At 35.3% G+C, this 18,103-nt stretch overlaps 1 protein-coding gene and 1 long non-coding RNA gene across 4 annotated transcripts; one reads left to right on the forward strand and one right to left on the reverse strand.

The window, feature by feature from the left end:
• On the forward strand, window positions 1–2,193 carry LOC127904223 (uncharacterized). Its single transcript, XR_008057153.1, has 2 exons — window positions 1–1,546; window positions 1,980–2,193. It is a non-coding gene; the product is annotated as an uncharacterized LOC127904223 (long non-coding RNA).
• Window positions 1,607–7,473, reverse strand: LOC7461673 (uncharacterized). Of its 3 annotated transcripts, XR_008057151.1 has the most exons (6): window positions 6,908–7,452; window positions 5,083–5,133; window positions 4,560–4,622; window positions 4,372–4,440; window positions 3,139–3,457; window positions 1,607–2,166 (listed from the first exon to the last, which is right to left on the reverse strand). XR_008057151.1 is itself a non-coding variant. In XM_002298663.4 (5 exons), exons 1-5 carry the CDS (start codon window positions 7,304–7,306, stop codon window positions 3,224–3,226), a joined length of 816 nt encoding a protein of 271 aa, XP_002298699.1. In that variant the 5' UTR covers window positions 7,307–7,450; the 3' UTR covers window positions 2,854–3,223. The 3 variants fall into 3 exon arrangements, 2 of the variants coding, with proteins under 2 accessions (XP_002298699.1, XP_024452221.1); XM_002298663.4 differs by lacking the exon at window positions 1,607–2,166 and having other exon boundaries at window positions 2,854–3,457; window positions 6,908–7,450; XM_024596453.2 differs by lacking the exons at window positions 1,607–2,166; window positions 4,372–4,440; window positions 4,560–4,622 and having other exon boundaries at window positions 2,854–3,457; window positions 6,908–7,473.
• Between the last annotated feature and the right edge of the window lie 10,630 nt (window positions 7,474–18,103).

The following is an 18,103-nucleotide window of genomic DNA, read 5'->3' on the forward strand; positions in this document are numbered from 1 at the left end:
TGTACAACTATTAATAGTGTTGAAGATTGTTCTCTTGTACCAATGCAATATTAGTGGTTGTGAAAAATGAGAATCACACATTGTTTTAGACTTAAAAATGGCTAGGAGATTCTACTCTCATGCTTAGATTTCCTAATCTTTATGTAGATTGAGGAAATTCAAATGCTAAGATTTCAGAGATAAGAACCTGGAATGGCAACAGTTGGACATGGTTCTTCTCATGGAGAAAAAGATTTTGGGAGTGGAAAAGGGTAAAGGAAGAGGAATTATTATCAGAGGCCTCTTTAAGCCAAAATGTTATTGAAATGAAGATATGGAGACCAAGCCCGAAGGGGTTTTTTTCAGTAAAGAAATGTACTTTTTTTTAGTCGATTTTTCCAAGGAAAAAGTCATTTTAGGTGGATATATGGTACTATGGTGCTCCACCAAAGGTACAGTTTCATTTATAGCTTACTATCTTGAATAAATTAACTATAAAAGAATTTCTACATCGAAGAGGTTTGTTACAAAGTAATGATTTAATCTGTTTATTTTTAAAAATAAAGACTGAAATTATGAATCATACTCTACTGTTTATTCCTTTCGAGTTGCAATTTGACTGAAATGTAATTATAGGAGTTTTTGCTATATTGGATCAGATTTACTACGTTCATCAAATGATCTTCTTACGTGGACTAATAAGATAAAAAAAGTTTTTAAATATGTCTAAATTATTCTGCTAATGCTATCTTTCCTGATACAGAAAGGAAACTGCAAGTTTTCATTATTTCCCGTTAAGCATTCCTGATACTAGAAGGAAAATTTCCTCTTCAAAATACAGGCTGCAATCAAGATTTATTTTTGATGTCTCTGATCTTCTTGTGGAATCTAAGGGTTTTTGGGCATTGGCTAATCAAAAAACGCGGGGCGCTGGCGCTGCGTCTCTGGTCTCACTATTCTTTTTCCTAAAGGAACCCACAAAGAAAATTGTGGCTGCCACAAGAAAATGCAAGAGGAAATACAAGAGGAGAACAACAAGAACAAAGAAACCTGTACCAGCACTAGTAGTTTGCTCCCAATGGTGATTAGAGAAGAGGACACCGGTAGCGGCTTTCAGATGCCACTTCACTACCCAAATTACACCAAGGAGGATTATGAAGACATGCCTGAATCGAAGCTTGACCTTCTCCTGGCTACCCAAATTAAACCAAATTCTTAGCTATAATAGCTAGCGGGAGCTAAAAACAAAATCTACTTGGCTAGCTTTTATAGCAAAATAAACAGTGCTCGCTACATATAGCGAGTACTGTAGCACTCCTCAGTTGTTGATGGCTGGTGGCGCGTGAGAGAAGATTGGGCAGCGTTGTTTGCGGGAAAAAGAAGGCAGAGGAAGTATTGTGGTGCCTAGTACACACCAAATGGGGGTGGAGAAGGTAAAGAGGGAGAAGATGTCTGGGTTTTAGCTTTGATTCCTTTCTTTGTCTCTTCAATCTCTCAAAACAACCCTTTATTCCTCCCTTTCTTCTCCTTTGATTTCTGGGTTTTAACTATGACATCAGCACAAGAGGTATGGCATCTTAAAGTTTGTTGCTTTCTTTTGGTTTTTTAGATCTTTGCTTTTTGCTCCTTTCTTTTTGGCATTGGTTGGTGTTTTGCTTTCTTTCATCAGAATTGGACTTCGTTGGGTTCTAGAGGTTTACTGGTTTTCTAAAGTTCGATAATTTAGAGGTTTAAAGAAAAAACAGTGATGGGGTTCTGTGGAAGTCAAGTGGGTTTTATTTTTTCTGGGTAAAGACAATTCGATAAATCTTAAACTCTCTAACTCTTGTAATAAAAAGCTTTTTCGTTCATCCCAATGTTGATTCCAATTCCTTGTTCATCAATTGATTGTCTTGGTTGATGCACTGTGCATATGCAAAATGTTTGTCGTTGTTTTTGCTTGATTTCCATTACTTTATGATTCAGTATTTTCTGAGAAATCTTCTGATTTCCTTGTGCAGTTGTGGTGGATTGTTGAGAGTCATGATTCAACTTTGGGCTGAGTTTGTGCTCATTCTTCCAATTCCAGCACGAGCTGATAGCTTTCAATTTATTTCCCATCTGAATATATTTCTAAACTCAGCAGTTTTAGGCTCCTATGTAACAGGTTCTTGACGTCTAATCCCATGTTCTTTCGTTCAACAAAACCTATGATTAACAAGATGATTACCAGCAGTTTTAGGCTCCTAGCTAGAATGGATGTTTAGCTATTTTAACTAAAATTTAGCTAAAATATAGAGAGCATACTCTTATACTAGGTACCAGCTAGAGGTACCAGCTAGGCTAAACTGCCAACGCCTCAATTACTGCAAACTTATCTATGTGCTTGCGTCCCTCTCATGAGCAGCGATAATTTTTAGATCCCTTGAATTGACCACCGCGTTTCTTGCCACAGTCCAAGGAAGAATAATTCTAACTTTTCATGCAAGTCTTAACAAGGCATTACACTTGTGTCGACTATAGCATCCCACACTTTTGGTTCTTTAACCTCTCTATCACTCTCTTTCTCCCGCACTAAAGGTACTTGCCACGTGCAAATACATGATTAAAAAATAAATAGAAAAGACACAACTCGTGACCTCGGCCAACCATCCCCACCAATAACTCGAGCCTTATCTCAATCAGGTTTTACAATCATGTTTTAAAGATTATTGTTTTGTGTAAATAAGCATTTAACTATAAAGGATAGACAACTAACTGGAACATTCTCTGTAGAAAACAGAATTTAAACCCAAATTCAAAGCAGCAAATGCATGGAACCGATATTCAAAAGCAGAGTGCAAGCTCCAAAAATAAGTAGATGGCAATTTTATGACAGGCAAAATACTGGGAAAATAAACAACAAGGAGAAGAAAATCTAATTAGATCAGTTCAATTCCGAGTAGAAAAACATTCGACTACCTGTACTATAATTACACCTTATCTGTAGCTATTTCCTAGAATGGAAGGAATGAGGTTTTCCCCAAAGAATTTGGAAGAGTGTAGAAATCTGCTCAAAGAAAGAATGTAAACTGAAACTAAAGATTAGGATCTCTACACTACCCCCAGTACCTTCACGTATAAAAACAAGTATCCACATACAGATCAAGAAGCGGTGAAGGTAATTGGTTTAGTACTTACATCAACTCAACATGCGATGCTGTTAGGAGGTGCCGAAACATGTATTATTTGAAAAGGAAAAAAACCAGTATAGAACTGATTCTTCTCAGCCCAAAATGCCAGAGCCTGAATCACCATCAACAGGTAGATTTAGGTCTGGTAGCGTAAAGGAAGGCTTCCTGCCTTCATCCTCCTGTAACTGGAAAGAAACATTGTGTGGCAACACTGAATATGTGGAATCACAGGCTACTTTTGTTTCCTGAGGCTTCATTGAAATAACATCTTCTGATTTAACAGAAGCTGTGAATATCTCTGGTCTATGCTGTGATAGCAAATCAAACTGCAAGAAAAAAACAGAATCACCATCACATTCTTCATGGTGTATTACCTATCTACATCTTTGCAAACCTCAGTTCATGCTGTAAACTTGTCAGAAAACGGGGGGAGGGGGGAAGAAATGGACAAAAACTAACAAAATTAAACATATCAAAGGAATTTCAATTATAAGTGATATCTCTCTTATTTCTCACTCAGTTTATACTATAACGCACTTATATAATTGCACGCATAGCAAACAGATATTACAGGATGCACCTCAACACTAGGAAATTGAGCAAACAGGTTATGTTGTGAGGGAAAAAAATCACACATACTGTAGCTGGACAGCTAAACAAATAAAAATAAAAAAGCAATCACTTATAAGCCCTGCCAGAGGCCTTGGACAGGAACAACCAGACAAACCATCAAACATGGATAACCAGGGGATGCAGAAAGTATGAAAAAATTAAGGTTAATTAACACAGAATCACATGTTAAGTTTATATTGTAAGCTTGTTAATTTGAGTAAGATTTATTTGCAAGGTTCAGTAATTCTTGTAATAATTCATTTTCATACAACTGTTTAATCATTTAAGCTTTAATTTCTGTAAGAACTACAAGACCAGTATAAAAAATAAAAAGAAGAAGAAGAAGAAGAAATGTTAGGATTGACAAAAAGAAATCAGTAGTTTCAGTAAACAGAGAAGAATGTGACATTGTCAAGCGAGCATTTCAATCAGTTATGAATGGCCACACAACTTAAGACAGTCAAGTACAAAAATGCATACATAAATAAACAGTGTTAATTTTGCGATAGCAATATACTTTAATTTGTAACAGAGATAGAAGCGAAAATACTAAAACAAAGTAAATTTGATACGGGGAAGAAAGAAACAAAAAAAAATGAGAATGAGCGTGCAGGAATAACAGGTTCACCTTCGTTCTCTTCAAACTTTCATTTCTGGCTCTCTCTTTCTCTAAACTCACACGCATAGTTTCCAATTTCTGCTCAATGAATGAAGTGCACAATAAATATTAAAATGATCACCGATCCTATGCCTCATAAAGTAAAGACAAAGGAGAACAAGGCAAGATTTCAAAGCTAAGAAATTGATGCAACATACATTTTTCAAATGTCTTTTTTCCTTCAGTAGCAAAATCTCCTCCTCTCTAAGCTCAACTAACTTCTGCCAGCATCCAAACAATTTAAACCACCATGAGACCGCAATCTAAATATTATACGTCTATCAAACAACAAATGCAAAGCACAACTATTTTCATATTCCTTGACAGAAAAGGCAATGTTGTCACATACAGAACCAACTGCATCAGTTGAATGCTTACCTTTTAATTTTTTAAGAGTACTAGCAAAACAATAATAAAAAAAAAAAGATAGATGAACAAGAAAGTTGGTGTAAAGCTAGCTCAATCACTAAAACTATATGCCAGACTGAGATAATTTATAGAACCAACAAAACAGATCTTCCTAAGACACCCATAAAGAAATTGATCAAAGACAACAACATGCATCACATTATATACAATGTAAGAAACTTAAGGAATTCTGATTAGATATTGTGGAACCAGAATCAAGCCTATGTTTCCAATAATATACTCATCATTAGTTTATGTGTAGGTGTGTGTTACCTTCTTCTTTCTTGACCTCTTGATGGTTGGTGTTCCACTTGTAACAGCAACCTGATACATGCACCAACATGGGACAGCTTTAGTTAACAAACAGAATATTTTCTGCCAGCTATTTAATAAATAAAAAGAGAATACATAAAGAAAACAGCAATTATCTGTACACAAGCATGTACATACATAACTATATAATATATAAATGAGCAAAATTATTTCCCGTGTTTCAAGAATATTATGGTCGTACACAAGAAACACTTGCATCAAGGCACTTTGCTCGATGGGTAAATTCTAAGTGCTAGATTCTGTTCTATCCTTGTAAACACACTTATGATGGTCAATAAATGCCGGCTACTATGAGAGTCATGAAAACTAGAGACATGCACATACATCAACCATAGCCATTCACATGCAATACGCAACGTCAATGTGTCACCTATATAGTTCATGTTAAGAAAAAGAAGAAAAAACGAAAACAAAGAGAAAGTTCCTTGAAAACATGACTGGAGTTTCAAATACTAGTATAACTTTCTCAGTCAACGCCGCGTGGTCAAGACAAGGGTTTTTTGCAGCAGCCTACTAAGGGTCACATGGGATGCTGCACGTGGACTCAAATACCACCCTTTTCTAATATAAACCACGAACCCTTCATCCAGCTATTAGACCTCGGTTCCAAGAAAATGCAGCCCGATTACTAATGGCCGAACCAGACCCCCATGGACTCACTCACAACACACCAACACATTGTCTAAAAAATATCTAACGTAAAAGAAATTCAAGAAAAAAAATGCAATGCTATCCTAACAAAAATATATATACAAGATATTATAAGTAGTTCTTTACCAAAAAAAAGTACCAAGAAAACATTCTAAGTAATGCTGTGAGTTAGGTGTATAAACGGTACACCAAATCCTACTTTAAATTCGGTGCAATGTGGTCCCTACTTTAACCCCAACCAATTTTCCACCTAAAAGCATCACCCTCTTCCCTTCATTTCAGCCACAGGATTTTCCCATTTTCATTTTCAACATTTATTTGATGACGAATTTCTTACCCTTTTTAAATTAATTTGAAGCAAAAAAAGATTAAAAATGGCAAAACAGCTGATTAACCGCAACGCAAAACAGCCCTTCAACACCAATAGATATAGCTGTGTGTTTTTCACGTGAGAAAAGAACCCGTAGGATGTGGAAAGCTGCGGCTGCACACACCAGATCATCTCTCCAATAAAGTAAATACAACCACTAACAATATCACAACTCTTTTGCCACGGCAACACGCCACCCATAAAAACAGTCCTGCTGCCTCCACTTTCAATGATGACCAAACTGCCCTTCTTGGCCGTGTCCAATTAAAGGGGCACTACCTCGGCAACTAACATGGGATTCTGGGAGAAGACTCGTGGACAAAAATGCCCTTCAATGTAAGGGTGTTTTCGTCATTTTATAAATGACCGCGGCACGTCGAACGGAAGTCGCATTTCTTTTTTTTTCTGGTGAAACAAAAATGAAAAAAAGGGAAAGAAAGAGAGTAGAAATGGAAAGTCATAGGTGGGTATTTCAGTCAAAATGATGTGAAACGGTGTCGCTGTTTACCGGAGAATTGACAGATCCTGTAGTGTCTAAATTCACGAAGGATGGATCGCATGACGCAAAATGAAAAATAGAAAAAAAAAAAACTATAAAAACTTCCTAAACCGTAACCGAAAGTGAATAAATATCACGTTTTTCAAAGGGCAATTTTGTCCAAGAAACAAAAGAATGACACCAGAACAAAAACCACCGAGTCCAACTCACCGGGTCAGAAAACACAAAAAAAGAGCCAAACAAACCTTAGATCTCGAGGTGGCAATCAACTTAGCGGGAAGGCAAGCGCTAGTAGTAGCTTCATCAAAACCGTCGCCAGCACCACCACCGCTGACGGAGGTGCCACCGCTAAATGAAAGCGGAGTGGTAGGACTCGCACGAGTAGACGACGAATCAGAACCTTTTTTGCTCCTCGTCATCATTACTTGCTTAGACGAAGAGCGTCGTTGTCTCACGCTCCAGTCCACACTCAAAGCCAGCACCGCTCCTTCCTTCGCCAAATCCGCCGCAAAACGACGACGTCGCCGCCGCCTTACTGGCGGTGGTGGTGGTTGTTGTTCTGGTTGGTTTAGCTTTAAAAGGAGCTCCACCACTAAAGTGTCATCGTTCAAAGCTACATGAACCCACTCGTCTTCTTCAGTCATCTCTTATCTGCTGCTTCTATGTCTTCGTTTCGTGTGACTTTAGAGAGAGAAGAGAGGATCTTTGTTTGTATAAGAAAAGGGGTAGGGGAGGCTGAGGGTTAATATATATATATGGAGAAGATTGTTTGTGGTGTTGACACTTGACAATATCGTTGTTAACTTTGCTTAGCACTTTTCCATATTTTGTTTTGTTTTGTTTTGTGGATTTTTGCATTTCTTTTTTTTTTTTTTTTTCCCCCCGCTGTGTGAAGGATGGATGATAGATAGTCGACTTTCTACTGTATTTATATTATACGGGTAAAATTTTAAATTAAAAAAAAAAAAAGGAGAAAACACTGTTTATCTGGATAAGTTCACTGAGGTGAACGGAAGCAGTGTTTTCTCTCCTTTTTTTTTCTTTTAAAAAAAGCTCTTTATTATGTATTTAAGGGTAAAATAATTATTGTGTATTTTGTGTTTAGATTGTACATTAAATTTATAATACTACCTTTAAAATAAATTAATTTTTTAACTTCTACGAAGAGTTAGTTTTGTATTTTCAATTAAAAATGCATAGTAAAGTAATATTTTTACCTTTAAAATAAAAAAATTAAAAAGCAACAAATGGAGTATCTTTTTATAATTTCTAATATCGTTGCACAGTAAAATGACATCGATGCTCTTAATGTCAAGTAATTTAACTCTTATGTTAAAAGGTATTTGTATTTGGTGGTTTTATTATAATTAATTAGTTAAGATGAGGTCATTTTAGTATTTTAATAATTAAAAAAAAAGGTTGACCCGTGATCCGCTCCATGGTCTTCGAACGGCGCATGCGACTGATTTCAGATGCAAAAAATGTCATTTAGGGATGGCTTCATCTTCATCTTAGCATCTTATCCCTAGGTATGGAGCGCATGCACTGATAGGATGTTTGGTTTGTCATCGGCAATCATTTTTTTCATCTTTCTTTCCTCTCTCTTCTTTAGTGTTTGTGTCCTACCACCTCATTTTTCAAATCATAATTAATTAGTTAAGATGAGGTCATTTGAGTATTTTAATAATTAAAAAAAAAGGCTGACACGTGATCCGCTCCATGGTCTTCGAACGGCGCATGCGACTGATTTCAGATGCAAAAAATGTCATTTCCCTAGGTATGGAGCGCATGCACCGATAGGATGTTCGGTTTGTCATCGGCAATTATTTTTTTCATCTTTCTTTCCTCTCTCTTCTTCGGTGTTTGCGTCCTACCACCTGATTTTTCAAATCATAATTAATTAGTTAAGATGAGGTCATTTGAGTATTTTAATAATTAAAAAAAGGCCAACACGTGATCCGCTCCATGATCTTTGAACGGCGCATGCGACTGATTCCAGATGCAAAAAAATGTCATTTAGGGATGGCTTCATCTTCATCTTAGCGTCTTCTCCCTAGGTATGTACCGCATGCACCGATAGGATGTCCGGTTTGTCATCGGCAACCATTTTTTCATCTTTCTTTCCTCTCTCTTCTTCGGTGTTTGCATCCTACCAACTGATTTTTCAAATCATAATTAATTAGTTAAGATGAGGTCATTTGAGTATTTTAATAATTAAAAAAAAGGCTGACACGTGATCCGCTCCATGATCTTCGAACGACGCATGCGACTGATTTCAGATGCAAAAAATGTCATTTAGGGATGGTTTCATCTTCATCTTAGCGTCTTCTCCCTAGGTATGTAGCGCATGCACCGATAGGATGTTCGGTTTGTCATCGGCAATCATTTTTTTCATCTTTCTTTCCTCTCTCTTCTTTGGTGTTTGCGTCCTACCACCTGATTTTTCAAATCATAATTAATTAGTTAAGATGAGGTCATTTAAGTATTTTAATAATTAAAAAAAAAGGCTGACACGTGATCCGCTCCATGATCTTCGAACGACGCATGCGACTGATTTCAGATGCAAAAAATGTCATTTAGGGATGGCTTCATCTTCATCTTAGCGACTTCTCCCTAAGTATGTACCGCATACACCGATGGGATGTCCGGTTTGTCATCGGCAACCATTTTTTTCATCTTTCTTTCCTCTCTCTTCTTCGGTGTTTGTGTCCTACCACCTGATTTTTCAAATCATAATTAATTAGTTAAGATGAGGTCATTTGAGTATTTAATAATTAAAAAAAAGGCTGACACGTGATCCGCTCCATGGTCTTCGAACGGCGCATGCGACTGATTTCCAGATGCAAAAAATGTCATTTAGGGATGGCTTCACCTTCATCTTAGCGTCTTCTCCCTAGGTATGTAGCGCATGCACCAATAGGATGTCCGGTTTGTCATCAGCAACCATTTTTTTCATCTTTCTTTCCTCTCTCGTCTTCGGTGTTTGCGTCCTACCACCTGATTTTTCAAATCAATCCTTTCGTATTTGTGTTATGTTTTTTGAAATAATTCATTATTGTTGTGTTTTATAGTCTGTTGCTTTGTCAAATTCAATCCTCATTATTGTTTTTTTTTATAGTCTAAGATAATTTTTAGAGTTGTATTTTTTTATTCCACCCTCTGTAAATGTTTTTCATTATAGATTTCATTGTCATTCTTTTAATATTTTTTTTGCTTTGCAAAATTTTCAAAACTGTATTTTTTTTTACCCAATTTAATCTTCAATATTTAATTGGTTTGAATTTAGATTTGGTTAAGCCAGTGTCTAAGATTTTATGGGTTGCAAACTTTGAAAATTAATCTAGCTTCCCTACGATTGCTTTAGGTTTTTTTTTTGTTTTTTTAAACTAATATTTTTTTTATTTTACCCTTCAATATTTATTTAATTGAAAATTAAATTCTATTTTTTTTCATGCTTTTTATAATCTTGGTTTTATCAATTTTTTTATATAATTAGGTTACCTAAGCTTGGTTTGCCTAGATTGCTTTGGAATTTATTTTATTTTTTTCATATCTTAAGCGGGTTATAAAACATTTTAGTTTAAATGTCATTTTTATTTTTTTTTATTACGACAAATACATCATTTTCTCTTAAAAATATAGATTTTGTTTTTCAAGATACCGCGTTATTAATTAGCTTTCCAACTCCATCATATTGGATTGACAAATCAGAATTTATGTAAAAAAAATTTCGAATTCAATGTAAACATTTTTTTTCCCATATTAAAGTAATGGCCATGGGAATGGGAGTTTTTTCAATTGAAAAATACCCATTATTTAAATTATTAAAAGTAAGATTTTTGCATCCAAGCGCTGGTGATGATTTTTGTAAATTGCCTTTTTATAAATCATGAAATTTCTCTTTAAATGTTATGATTTTAAATTAATTTAGATTGTTAAAAATAAAATTCTTATTAATCACAAAGTAAGAATAATAGTTGATAAACCCAATCCAGTTCTAATATATAAATCTAAATGCTCTGAGCTGAGTTTCAAGTTACACAATGGACATTATTAGCTTGGTTAATACCCAAATGACTCGGGTGATTAGGGCTTGCTATAGTTACTTCAAGTCGTGTTAAAAAACCATTTAAATTCAATAATTTAAACTGTTAGGTGAGATCCTAGGATATGATTTATATTATTCTCTAACACACCCCCTCAAGTGAAAGTCATTTGGGCTTGAAACTTGCACAGATCCACATTACCTTGTGCTTGATTTTTATCAAATAAATGGAAATGGTGAGATTCGAACTCGTGACCGCTTGGTCATCAAAGCTCTGATACCATGTCAAATAACCATCTAAACCCAAAAGTTTAAGCTATTAGATGAGATCCCAAGATATGATTTATATTATTCTCTAAGAAGTCGCTGTAATTATATTACCTTTAAAAATATGAAATAATAAGATAGTATTAAAATGCAATAAGTGTAAATATTTATTAGTTTGTAATCACATATAAATAGTTTCATTACAACTTAAACTATATTTTTTTCTTCTCTAAGGTAACATAAATTTTTTTATTGAAATTGTACTTAATTGTTCATAATTATCGAAATTACAAAATAATTAGTTAAATTATATCTAAAAAAAGATGACCTTTTTACAATTATAAAATTGAAAAACACGAAAAAAGTATTTCGTCAGCGTTTAGAAAAAAAATTCATCGGTATTTTAATTGTTGATGGAATTTTTTACGGAAACCTATCGGCGGCAAGTTACTCGTCGGGGATTGTCGTTTCGTCATCATTTCTATCGACAACATCCATTGCGATGGAAATGCCAATGAATTATTCCCACTAAAAAATCCAGCAAGTCCATTGAAAATTAATTTTTGATGGGGTTTTTTGTATCTAATTCCATAAAAATATCCAAACATTTTGTAGCTTTTTGATGAAATGAGTGTGAAATTGCCGACAAAAGTACTGACAGAATGGAGTTATTCATCATTGATTAGATCGGTATTTGCACTACTTTTTTGGGTTAGTTGTTATAATTTCTTAGCTAACCTAAACATACAACAATAACAATAACAACACCAAGAATCTTCAAGACAATAATTGCTCACATTAAACCCAATACCACAACAACAACAAAAAAAACTTGTGGAATTATTGAGACAATGAACACATCTCTAAAAAAACACAAAACATATTCCAAAAAATATAAATGTAATGCATTATAAAGCACCAATAAATATCTTACAAAATATCAATTTTATTATATAGTAAATCATCACATATAAATTAATTCAACACTCTTTAATCATAATCCTTCTATTCAAGAAAAAGATGTATTATATATGCAAGGAAAGCTTAAAGTAAATAAACGTAAAACATTGATTAAGCATTTTTAACAATGTTAATAGTGAGGCAAAAGTGTTTCTCGCATTCACTAGGGCTTGTTCTGAAGGGATAAATCTTATCGATGCTTCAAGGGTGGTTTTGCTTCTTGTTATGCGGAACCTATCAATGGAAAGGCAAGTCACCAATCGTGCCTACAAGCTAGGGCAATAGAAAGTTATCTACATTTACCATATCATTATATATGGAAGAGGAAAAGTATTTTTGCCAAGTTGAGAAAGAGTGATAATTGTCAGAATTAGTATTTGATTGCACAAATAAAAGAGATAGTAATTTAAAAGGTTATGTTTGATATTATAGACGACAAAAGATATAAAATTATGTAAGAGGTGGTTCAACATGTCAACCTCAAACTCATGTTTAAGAAGATCGTATACCAATTAAAAGATAGTAATGTAGTCAAATCTTTTTGGCTTGAATTTGTAGTAAACCTTGCCAATTTTTTGCTACAATATCCTCATCCTTTGAAGCTGAAAGGTGCACAATAATATATTTCATACTACCATGATTTTGAGTGTGGATCATTTTAGAACATATCAATTATTCAATGTTTGTGAGGATATTATATTTAGAGAATTTTTTTTATTGAAGAGGAACCTTAGGAATTTCTATTTTAGTGTTGTTATCAATGATACAGTGTAAACTTTACACTGTTTGAAAAAAAAATGTTGTTATCAATGATACAGTGTAAACTTTACACTGTTTGAAAAAAAAATGTTGTTATCAATGATATAGTGTAAACTTTACACTGTTTGAAAAAAAAGTGTTGTTAGATTTATTTTGGCATTTTTTCATTTATTTTGAGTATAGACTCTTTCATATTTTTTTTTTCCTTACTTCTTGAGTAACAAGAATATCCCAAACATAATTATTAAACCTACCCGAGTTCGACCTAGGGCAATTTTTGGGCCACTGGTCGACGGGTTGGCTCAGATTAACTAATTTTTTCAATTCAAACTTATTCAACCTAAATTAATACACTTTAATTATTATCAATTTCACAAAAATAATTTTTTCTAAAACTCTCAACTTAACAAAAAAAATGATAAAATATAATTAATAGTGATTAAATTACTCATTATTTCTTCAATTATAACACACATAAGTTATATAATTAAACTCAATTTCATAAAATGATAAATAAAACCAATTTCTTCCCATGAACAAACCCTTGCAATTTAAACTAAACTAATTATTCTAAACATTTAATAACTCATTACTTAAAAGCATTACAAGTCTAATAAAAAACAAATTGGATAGCAGAATTGACCTTCTTCAAGAATAAAATCTTACATGTAGGACACAATGATCCGAGTCACGTCTCGGGTTGAGTTTGGCATCTATGCCACCAACATTTTTATTTGACGGCATCTCATACAGTTTCCAAATCAAAACCTTGAACCCTCCTTTTGTTTTTCTTGTCTGAATAAGAAAGAAGAACCGGTCCTTTCCTTGATTCAAGCTTCGAGCAATTTAGTATTTACACATACCCAAGCGACTGACCTGTCCAAAAGTCTTGGATGCCATCGTCTTCAACAGTCCTTATTGAATACACTCAGTCAACTGAAGTCTGCTCCTGGATACAATGAAGACATTGCACTGAGAAGAAACTGCACTGATGAGTTAAATACTAAAGCTGCTACAATAAGCATAGCAGTCGGTTAGAGTAGGCATAGTAGGTGGTTAGATTCTGTTGTAAAGTTTGGTATTAATCTGTTATTTATAACTGATTCTGTTGCCATACTAAATGTATGTTATAAATACTGTATCAGTTAAAGCAATCAATAAGAAGAAAATCAGTTAAACACTTTCACACTTTCATTTCTAATATGGTATCAGAGCATTCTCTCTAAATTTTTTTTCCGCGTCTTCAAGTTTCTCATCTTCTTCATTCTTTCTTCTGCATCATTTCTCTTTATTCTCTGGCAATGACTGAAGCTGCCTCAGAAATGGATTCTTCCAATCCTTTCTTTCTACATCATGGTGACAGTCCTGGAGCTATGATTGTTTCAAAGCAGCTCAATGGTGAAAATTATAATTCATGGAAGAGGGCAATGATGATGGCTTTATCAGCCAAGAACAAACTCAATTTTGTTAATGGCACTTTGCCTAGGCCATCCAATCTGTCTGATTCTCAAGGTTTGGCATGGACTCGCTGCAACAATATGGTTCTCTCGTGGTTGTTGAATTCTGTTTCAACAGAGATTGCCAACAGTATCATCTATATTGATGATGCATCTGAAATATGGAATGATCTTCAAGATAGATTCTCTCAACATAATGGACCACGTATTTTTAAGCTGCAGAAGTCCATTTCATCTCTGTCACAGGAGAATAACTCTGTCAGTGCTTATTTCACAGCTATGAAAGGATTATGGGATGAATTAGGAAATCATCAACCAATTCCTACATGCACATGTGGAGCATTGAAGACTGTTCTATCTTATCATCATCAACAACATGTTTATCAATTTCTCATGGGATTGAACGAGAGTTATTCACATATTCGAGGACAAATTTTGCTGATTGATCCATTGCCATCTATTAACAAAGTTTTCTCTCTTATAATCCAAGAAGAGAGGCAACGAATGATTTCCTCTTCAAGTGTTTCTTTCAATCAGAACACCACTGCATTACTTGCCAGGACAGTACCTCCAACTCATTTTGTTGGAAACAAATCCTCTTATCCTCGCAAAGATCGATCAATATGCTCTCATTGTGGTATTCATGGCCACACTGTGGAAAAATGCTACAGAATTCATGGATTTCCACCTGGTTACAAGTTTACCAAAGGAAAGAATGCAGCTCATAGTGTAAATCAGGTTTCTGACAACAATGGTCCTCAGCTACCTATTACTTATGCACAATGCCAGCAACTCATGGAGATGTTCAAACCCTCAATCTCAGAACTTGAATCTTCTGTCAATCAAGTTTCTTCATCTGCAAATAAAGAATCCGAAATTCTTACTCAAGGTGACACTTCCATCAAAATAAATCGTGCAGGTACTCTATCCAGTATATCTCAACTTTCTCATATAGATCCAAAACATTCTGTATTTGCATCTACCTTATCTCTCACTCATCCGACTCTTCTCACAAATTCTGTCATGGCTCCTTGGATAATTGATACTGGAGCTACAGATCATATGATTTGTTCCACATTATTATTCACACATATTACTTCTGTTGTTTCCAAAACAGTAAGGTTACCTAATGGACAACATGCTTCAGTTACTCACATTGGTACCATTAAGATTTCAGAATCTTTTGTTTTAACCAATGTGCTTTGCATCCCTTCTTTTTCTTTCAACTTAATATCTGTCAGCAAGCTTATTCAAACCTTACAATGTTGTGTCATCTTCTTATCCAAATTCTGTTTTATTCAGAACCTTACAAGCTGGAGAACGATTGGTGTGGGTAAAGAAGCTGGAGGTTTATACCATTTGCTGCAAAATCCAGTTTCTGCTTTATCTAGGAACTCTGCATTTTCCAATCCTGTTAAAACCATGTCTCAGCCTACAATCACTAATCTAGCTTCTGCTAGTTTCTTTGTTCACTCTGTAAACAATAGCCTATGGCATTACAGATTAGGTCACCCTTCAGATTCTCCCTTGAAATTACTTTCTCATGTAATTCCTCAAGTTTTACATGAATCTAATAAGACTTGCAGCATTTGTCCATTGGCTAAACAACACCGGTTATCTTTTCCTCACAGCATCACAACTTCTGCACAACCTTTTGATCTTATTCATTGTGATCTTTGGGGTCCTTTTTCCACTAAATCTATTAGTGGATCTTCATATTTTTTAACCATTGTAGATGATCATACCAGATTTACATGGATTCACCTTTTGGACAATAAGTCTCAGGCCAGAACTCATATTCAATCTTTCTTTACTATGGTTGAGACACAGTTTAATGTCAAAATCAAGTCTCTGCGATCAGATAATGGAGTTGAATTCCAAATGAATCAATTTTATGCATCCAAAGGTGTAGTCCATCAACTGAGTTGTGTTGAAACACCTCAACAAAACTCAGTTGTTGAACGCAAACACCAGCACATTTTGAATGTTGCTCGATCCCTTCGTTTTCAGTCTCATTTACCATTATCATTTTGGGGAGATTGTGTTCTCACTGCCGTGCATTTAATCAATAGGATTCCTACTCCTGTCTTACATAACAAATCTCCTTATGAAGTTTTGTTCCAATCTCGTCCATCTTATTCCCATTTGAAAGTCTTTGGTTGCCTCTGCTATGCAACTACTCTCCTTAGACATAGACACAAATTTGATCCTAGAGCTAAGCCTTGTATATTTCTTGGCTATCCATCTAACATCAAGGGTTATAAACTCTATGATTTACATCTAAACACTGTCTTTGTCTCCCGGGATGTTATATTCCATGAAGCTATATTTCCTTTTGCACTCAAACATCCTATCTCATCTACTGATTCTGTCCTCCCTTTACCTCTTCTATTGCATGAATCAGTAGCTCCTTTCCTTGATCCCATGGCTTCAGCTTCTTTTCCTTTTCCTTCAGCTACTCACTCACCCTCTAATTCCAATTCGTTTTCTCCTTCTTTGAACTCTGACTCGGCACCTCTTTTAACATCTCCTTCTGAGATTATTCCTCAGCCATGCAGGAAGTCTTCTCGGATAAAACACAAACCTGGATATTTGCATGACTATCATTGTCATATTGCAACCTCCACTTCAGAGCCTGCACCTTCCTCTTCAGCTTCAGGTATTCCTTATACACTTTCCTCTGTCCTTTCTTATGATCATCTCTCTCCTGCTCAGAAATGCTTTAGTCTTTCTGTATCTGCCCTTGTTGAGCCTACTTCATATACTCAAGCTGTGCATTGTAAGGAATGGTGTGAGGCTATGGATGCTGAAATTAAAGCTCTTGAATTGAATAATACCTGGACTGTTGTTGATCTTCCTGCTTCTAAGCATATTATTGGATGCAAATGGGTCTATAAAGTCAAACTGAAGTCTGATGGAACTTTAGAGAGGTATAAGGCCAGGCTAGTTGCCAAGGGATATAATCAGTGTGAGGGACTGGACTATTATGACACTTTTTCACCCGTGGCTAAGCTTACCACTGTGAGAACTCTTTTGGCAGTTGCTGCTGTCAAACATTGGCATCTCCATCAATTGGATGTTAATAATGCATTTCTTCATGGCGATTTAGATGAAGAAGTCTATATGTCCTTACCTCCTGGCTTTGCTAAAAAGGGGGAGTCAAAGGTTTGCAGACTCCACAAGTCACTTTATGGTTTAAAGCAATCTTCGCGGCAATGGTTTGCCAAATTTTCTTCTGCCTTGCTTGAGTTTGGTTTTGTACAGTCCAAGGCTGATTACACTTTGTTTACTCGATCATTGGCAGATTCATTCATTGCTATCTTAGTCTATGTTGATGATATAGTTGTTGCCAGTGACAATTCAGCTGCAGTTTCCACGTTCATTCACTTGCTTAATAACAAATTCCAGCTTAAAGATCTTGGACAGTTGAAGTATTTCCTTGGTTTGGAAATAGCTCGCAGTGAGCTTGGGATATCTGTTTGTCAGCGAAAGTATGCCTTGGACATCCTTGAGACTACTGGTTTGTTAGCTTCGAAACCAGCCAAAGTTCCAATGGATCCTAATGTGAAATTCTCTAAAGATTCTGGTCAACTCCTAGATGACCCAACATCCTATAGACGACTTGTTGGCAGACTACTCTATCTCACCATTAGTCGTCCTGACATTTCTTTTGTTGTTCAGGTTTTAAGTCAGTTTATGGATAAGCCACGAGTTCCTCATCTCGATGCAGCCACTCAAGTTCTCCGCTATATTAAAGCCTCTCCAGCTCAGGGACTGTTCTTTCCAGTCGTCTCTAGCCTACAACTCAAAGCATTTTGTGATTCAGACTGGGCTGGTTGCTTGGATTCTAGACGTTCAGTCACAGGTTTCTGCGTCTTTCTTGATAGTTCTTTGATTTCTTGGAAATCTAAGAAACAAACTACAGTCTCCCGATCTTCTGCTGAGGCTGAGTA

Source organism: Populus trichocarpa, chromosome 1 (genome assembly GCF_000002775.5).
Source record: "Populus trichocarpa isolate Nisqually-1 chromosome 1, P.trichocarpa_v4.1, whole genome shotgun sequence".
NCBI classification, from domain to species: domain Eukaryota; kingdom Viridiplantae; phylum Streptophyta; class Magnoliopsida; order Malpighiales; family Salicaceae; genus Populus; species Populus trichocarpa.

What these genes read in the sequence shown, in the direction of transcription:
- LOC7461673 (XM_002298663.4), bottom strand. Translation starts at nt 7,306, where the DNA reads ATGACTGAAGAAGACGAGTGGGTTCATGTAGCTTTGAACGATGACACT. An exon ending in AGAGGTCAAGAAAGAAGAAG is followed by an intron (nt 4,623 to 5,082) that starts GTAACACACACC and finishes GGATGCTGGCAG; the next exon opens with AAGTTAGTTGAGCTTAGAGA. An exon ending in AAAGTTTGAAGAGAACGAAG is followed by an intron (nt 3,458 to 4,371) that starts GTGAACCTGTTA and finishes TTTTTCTTGCAG; the next exon opens with TTTGATTTGCTATCACAGCA.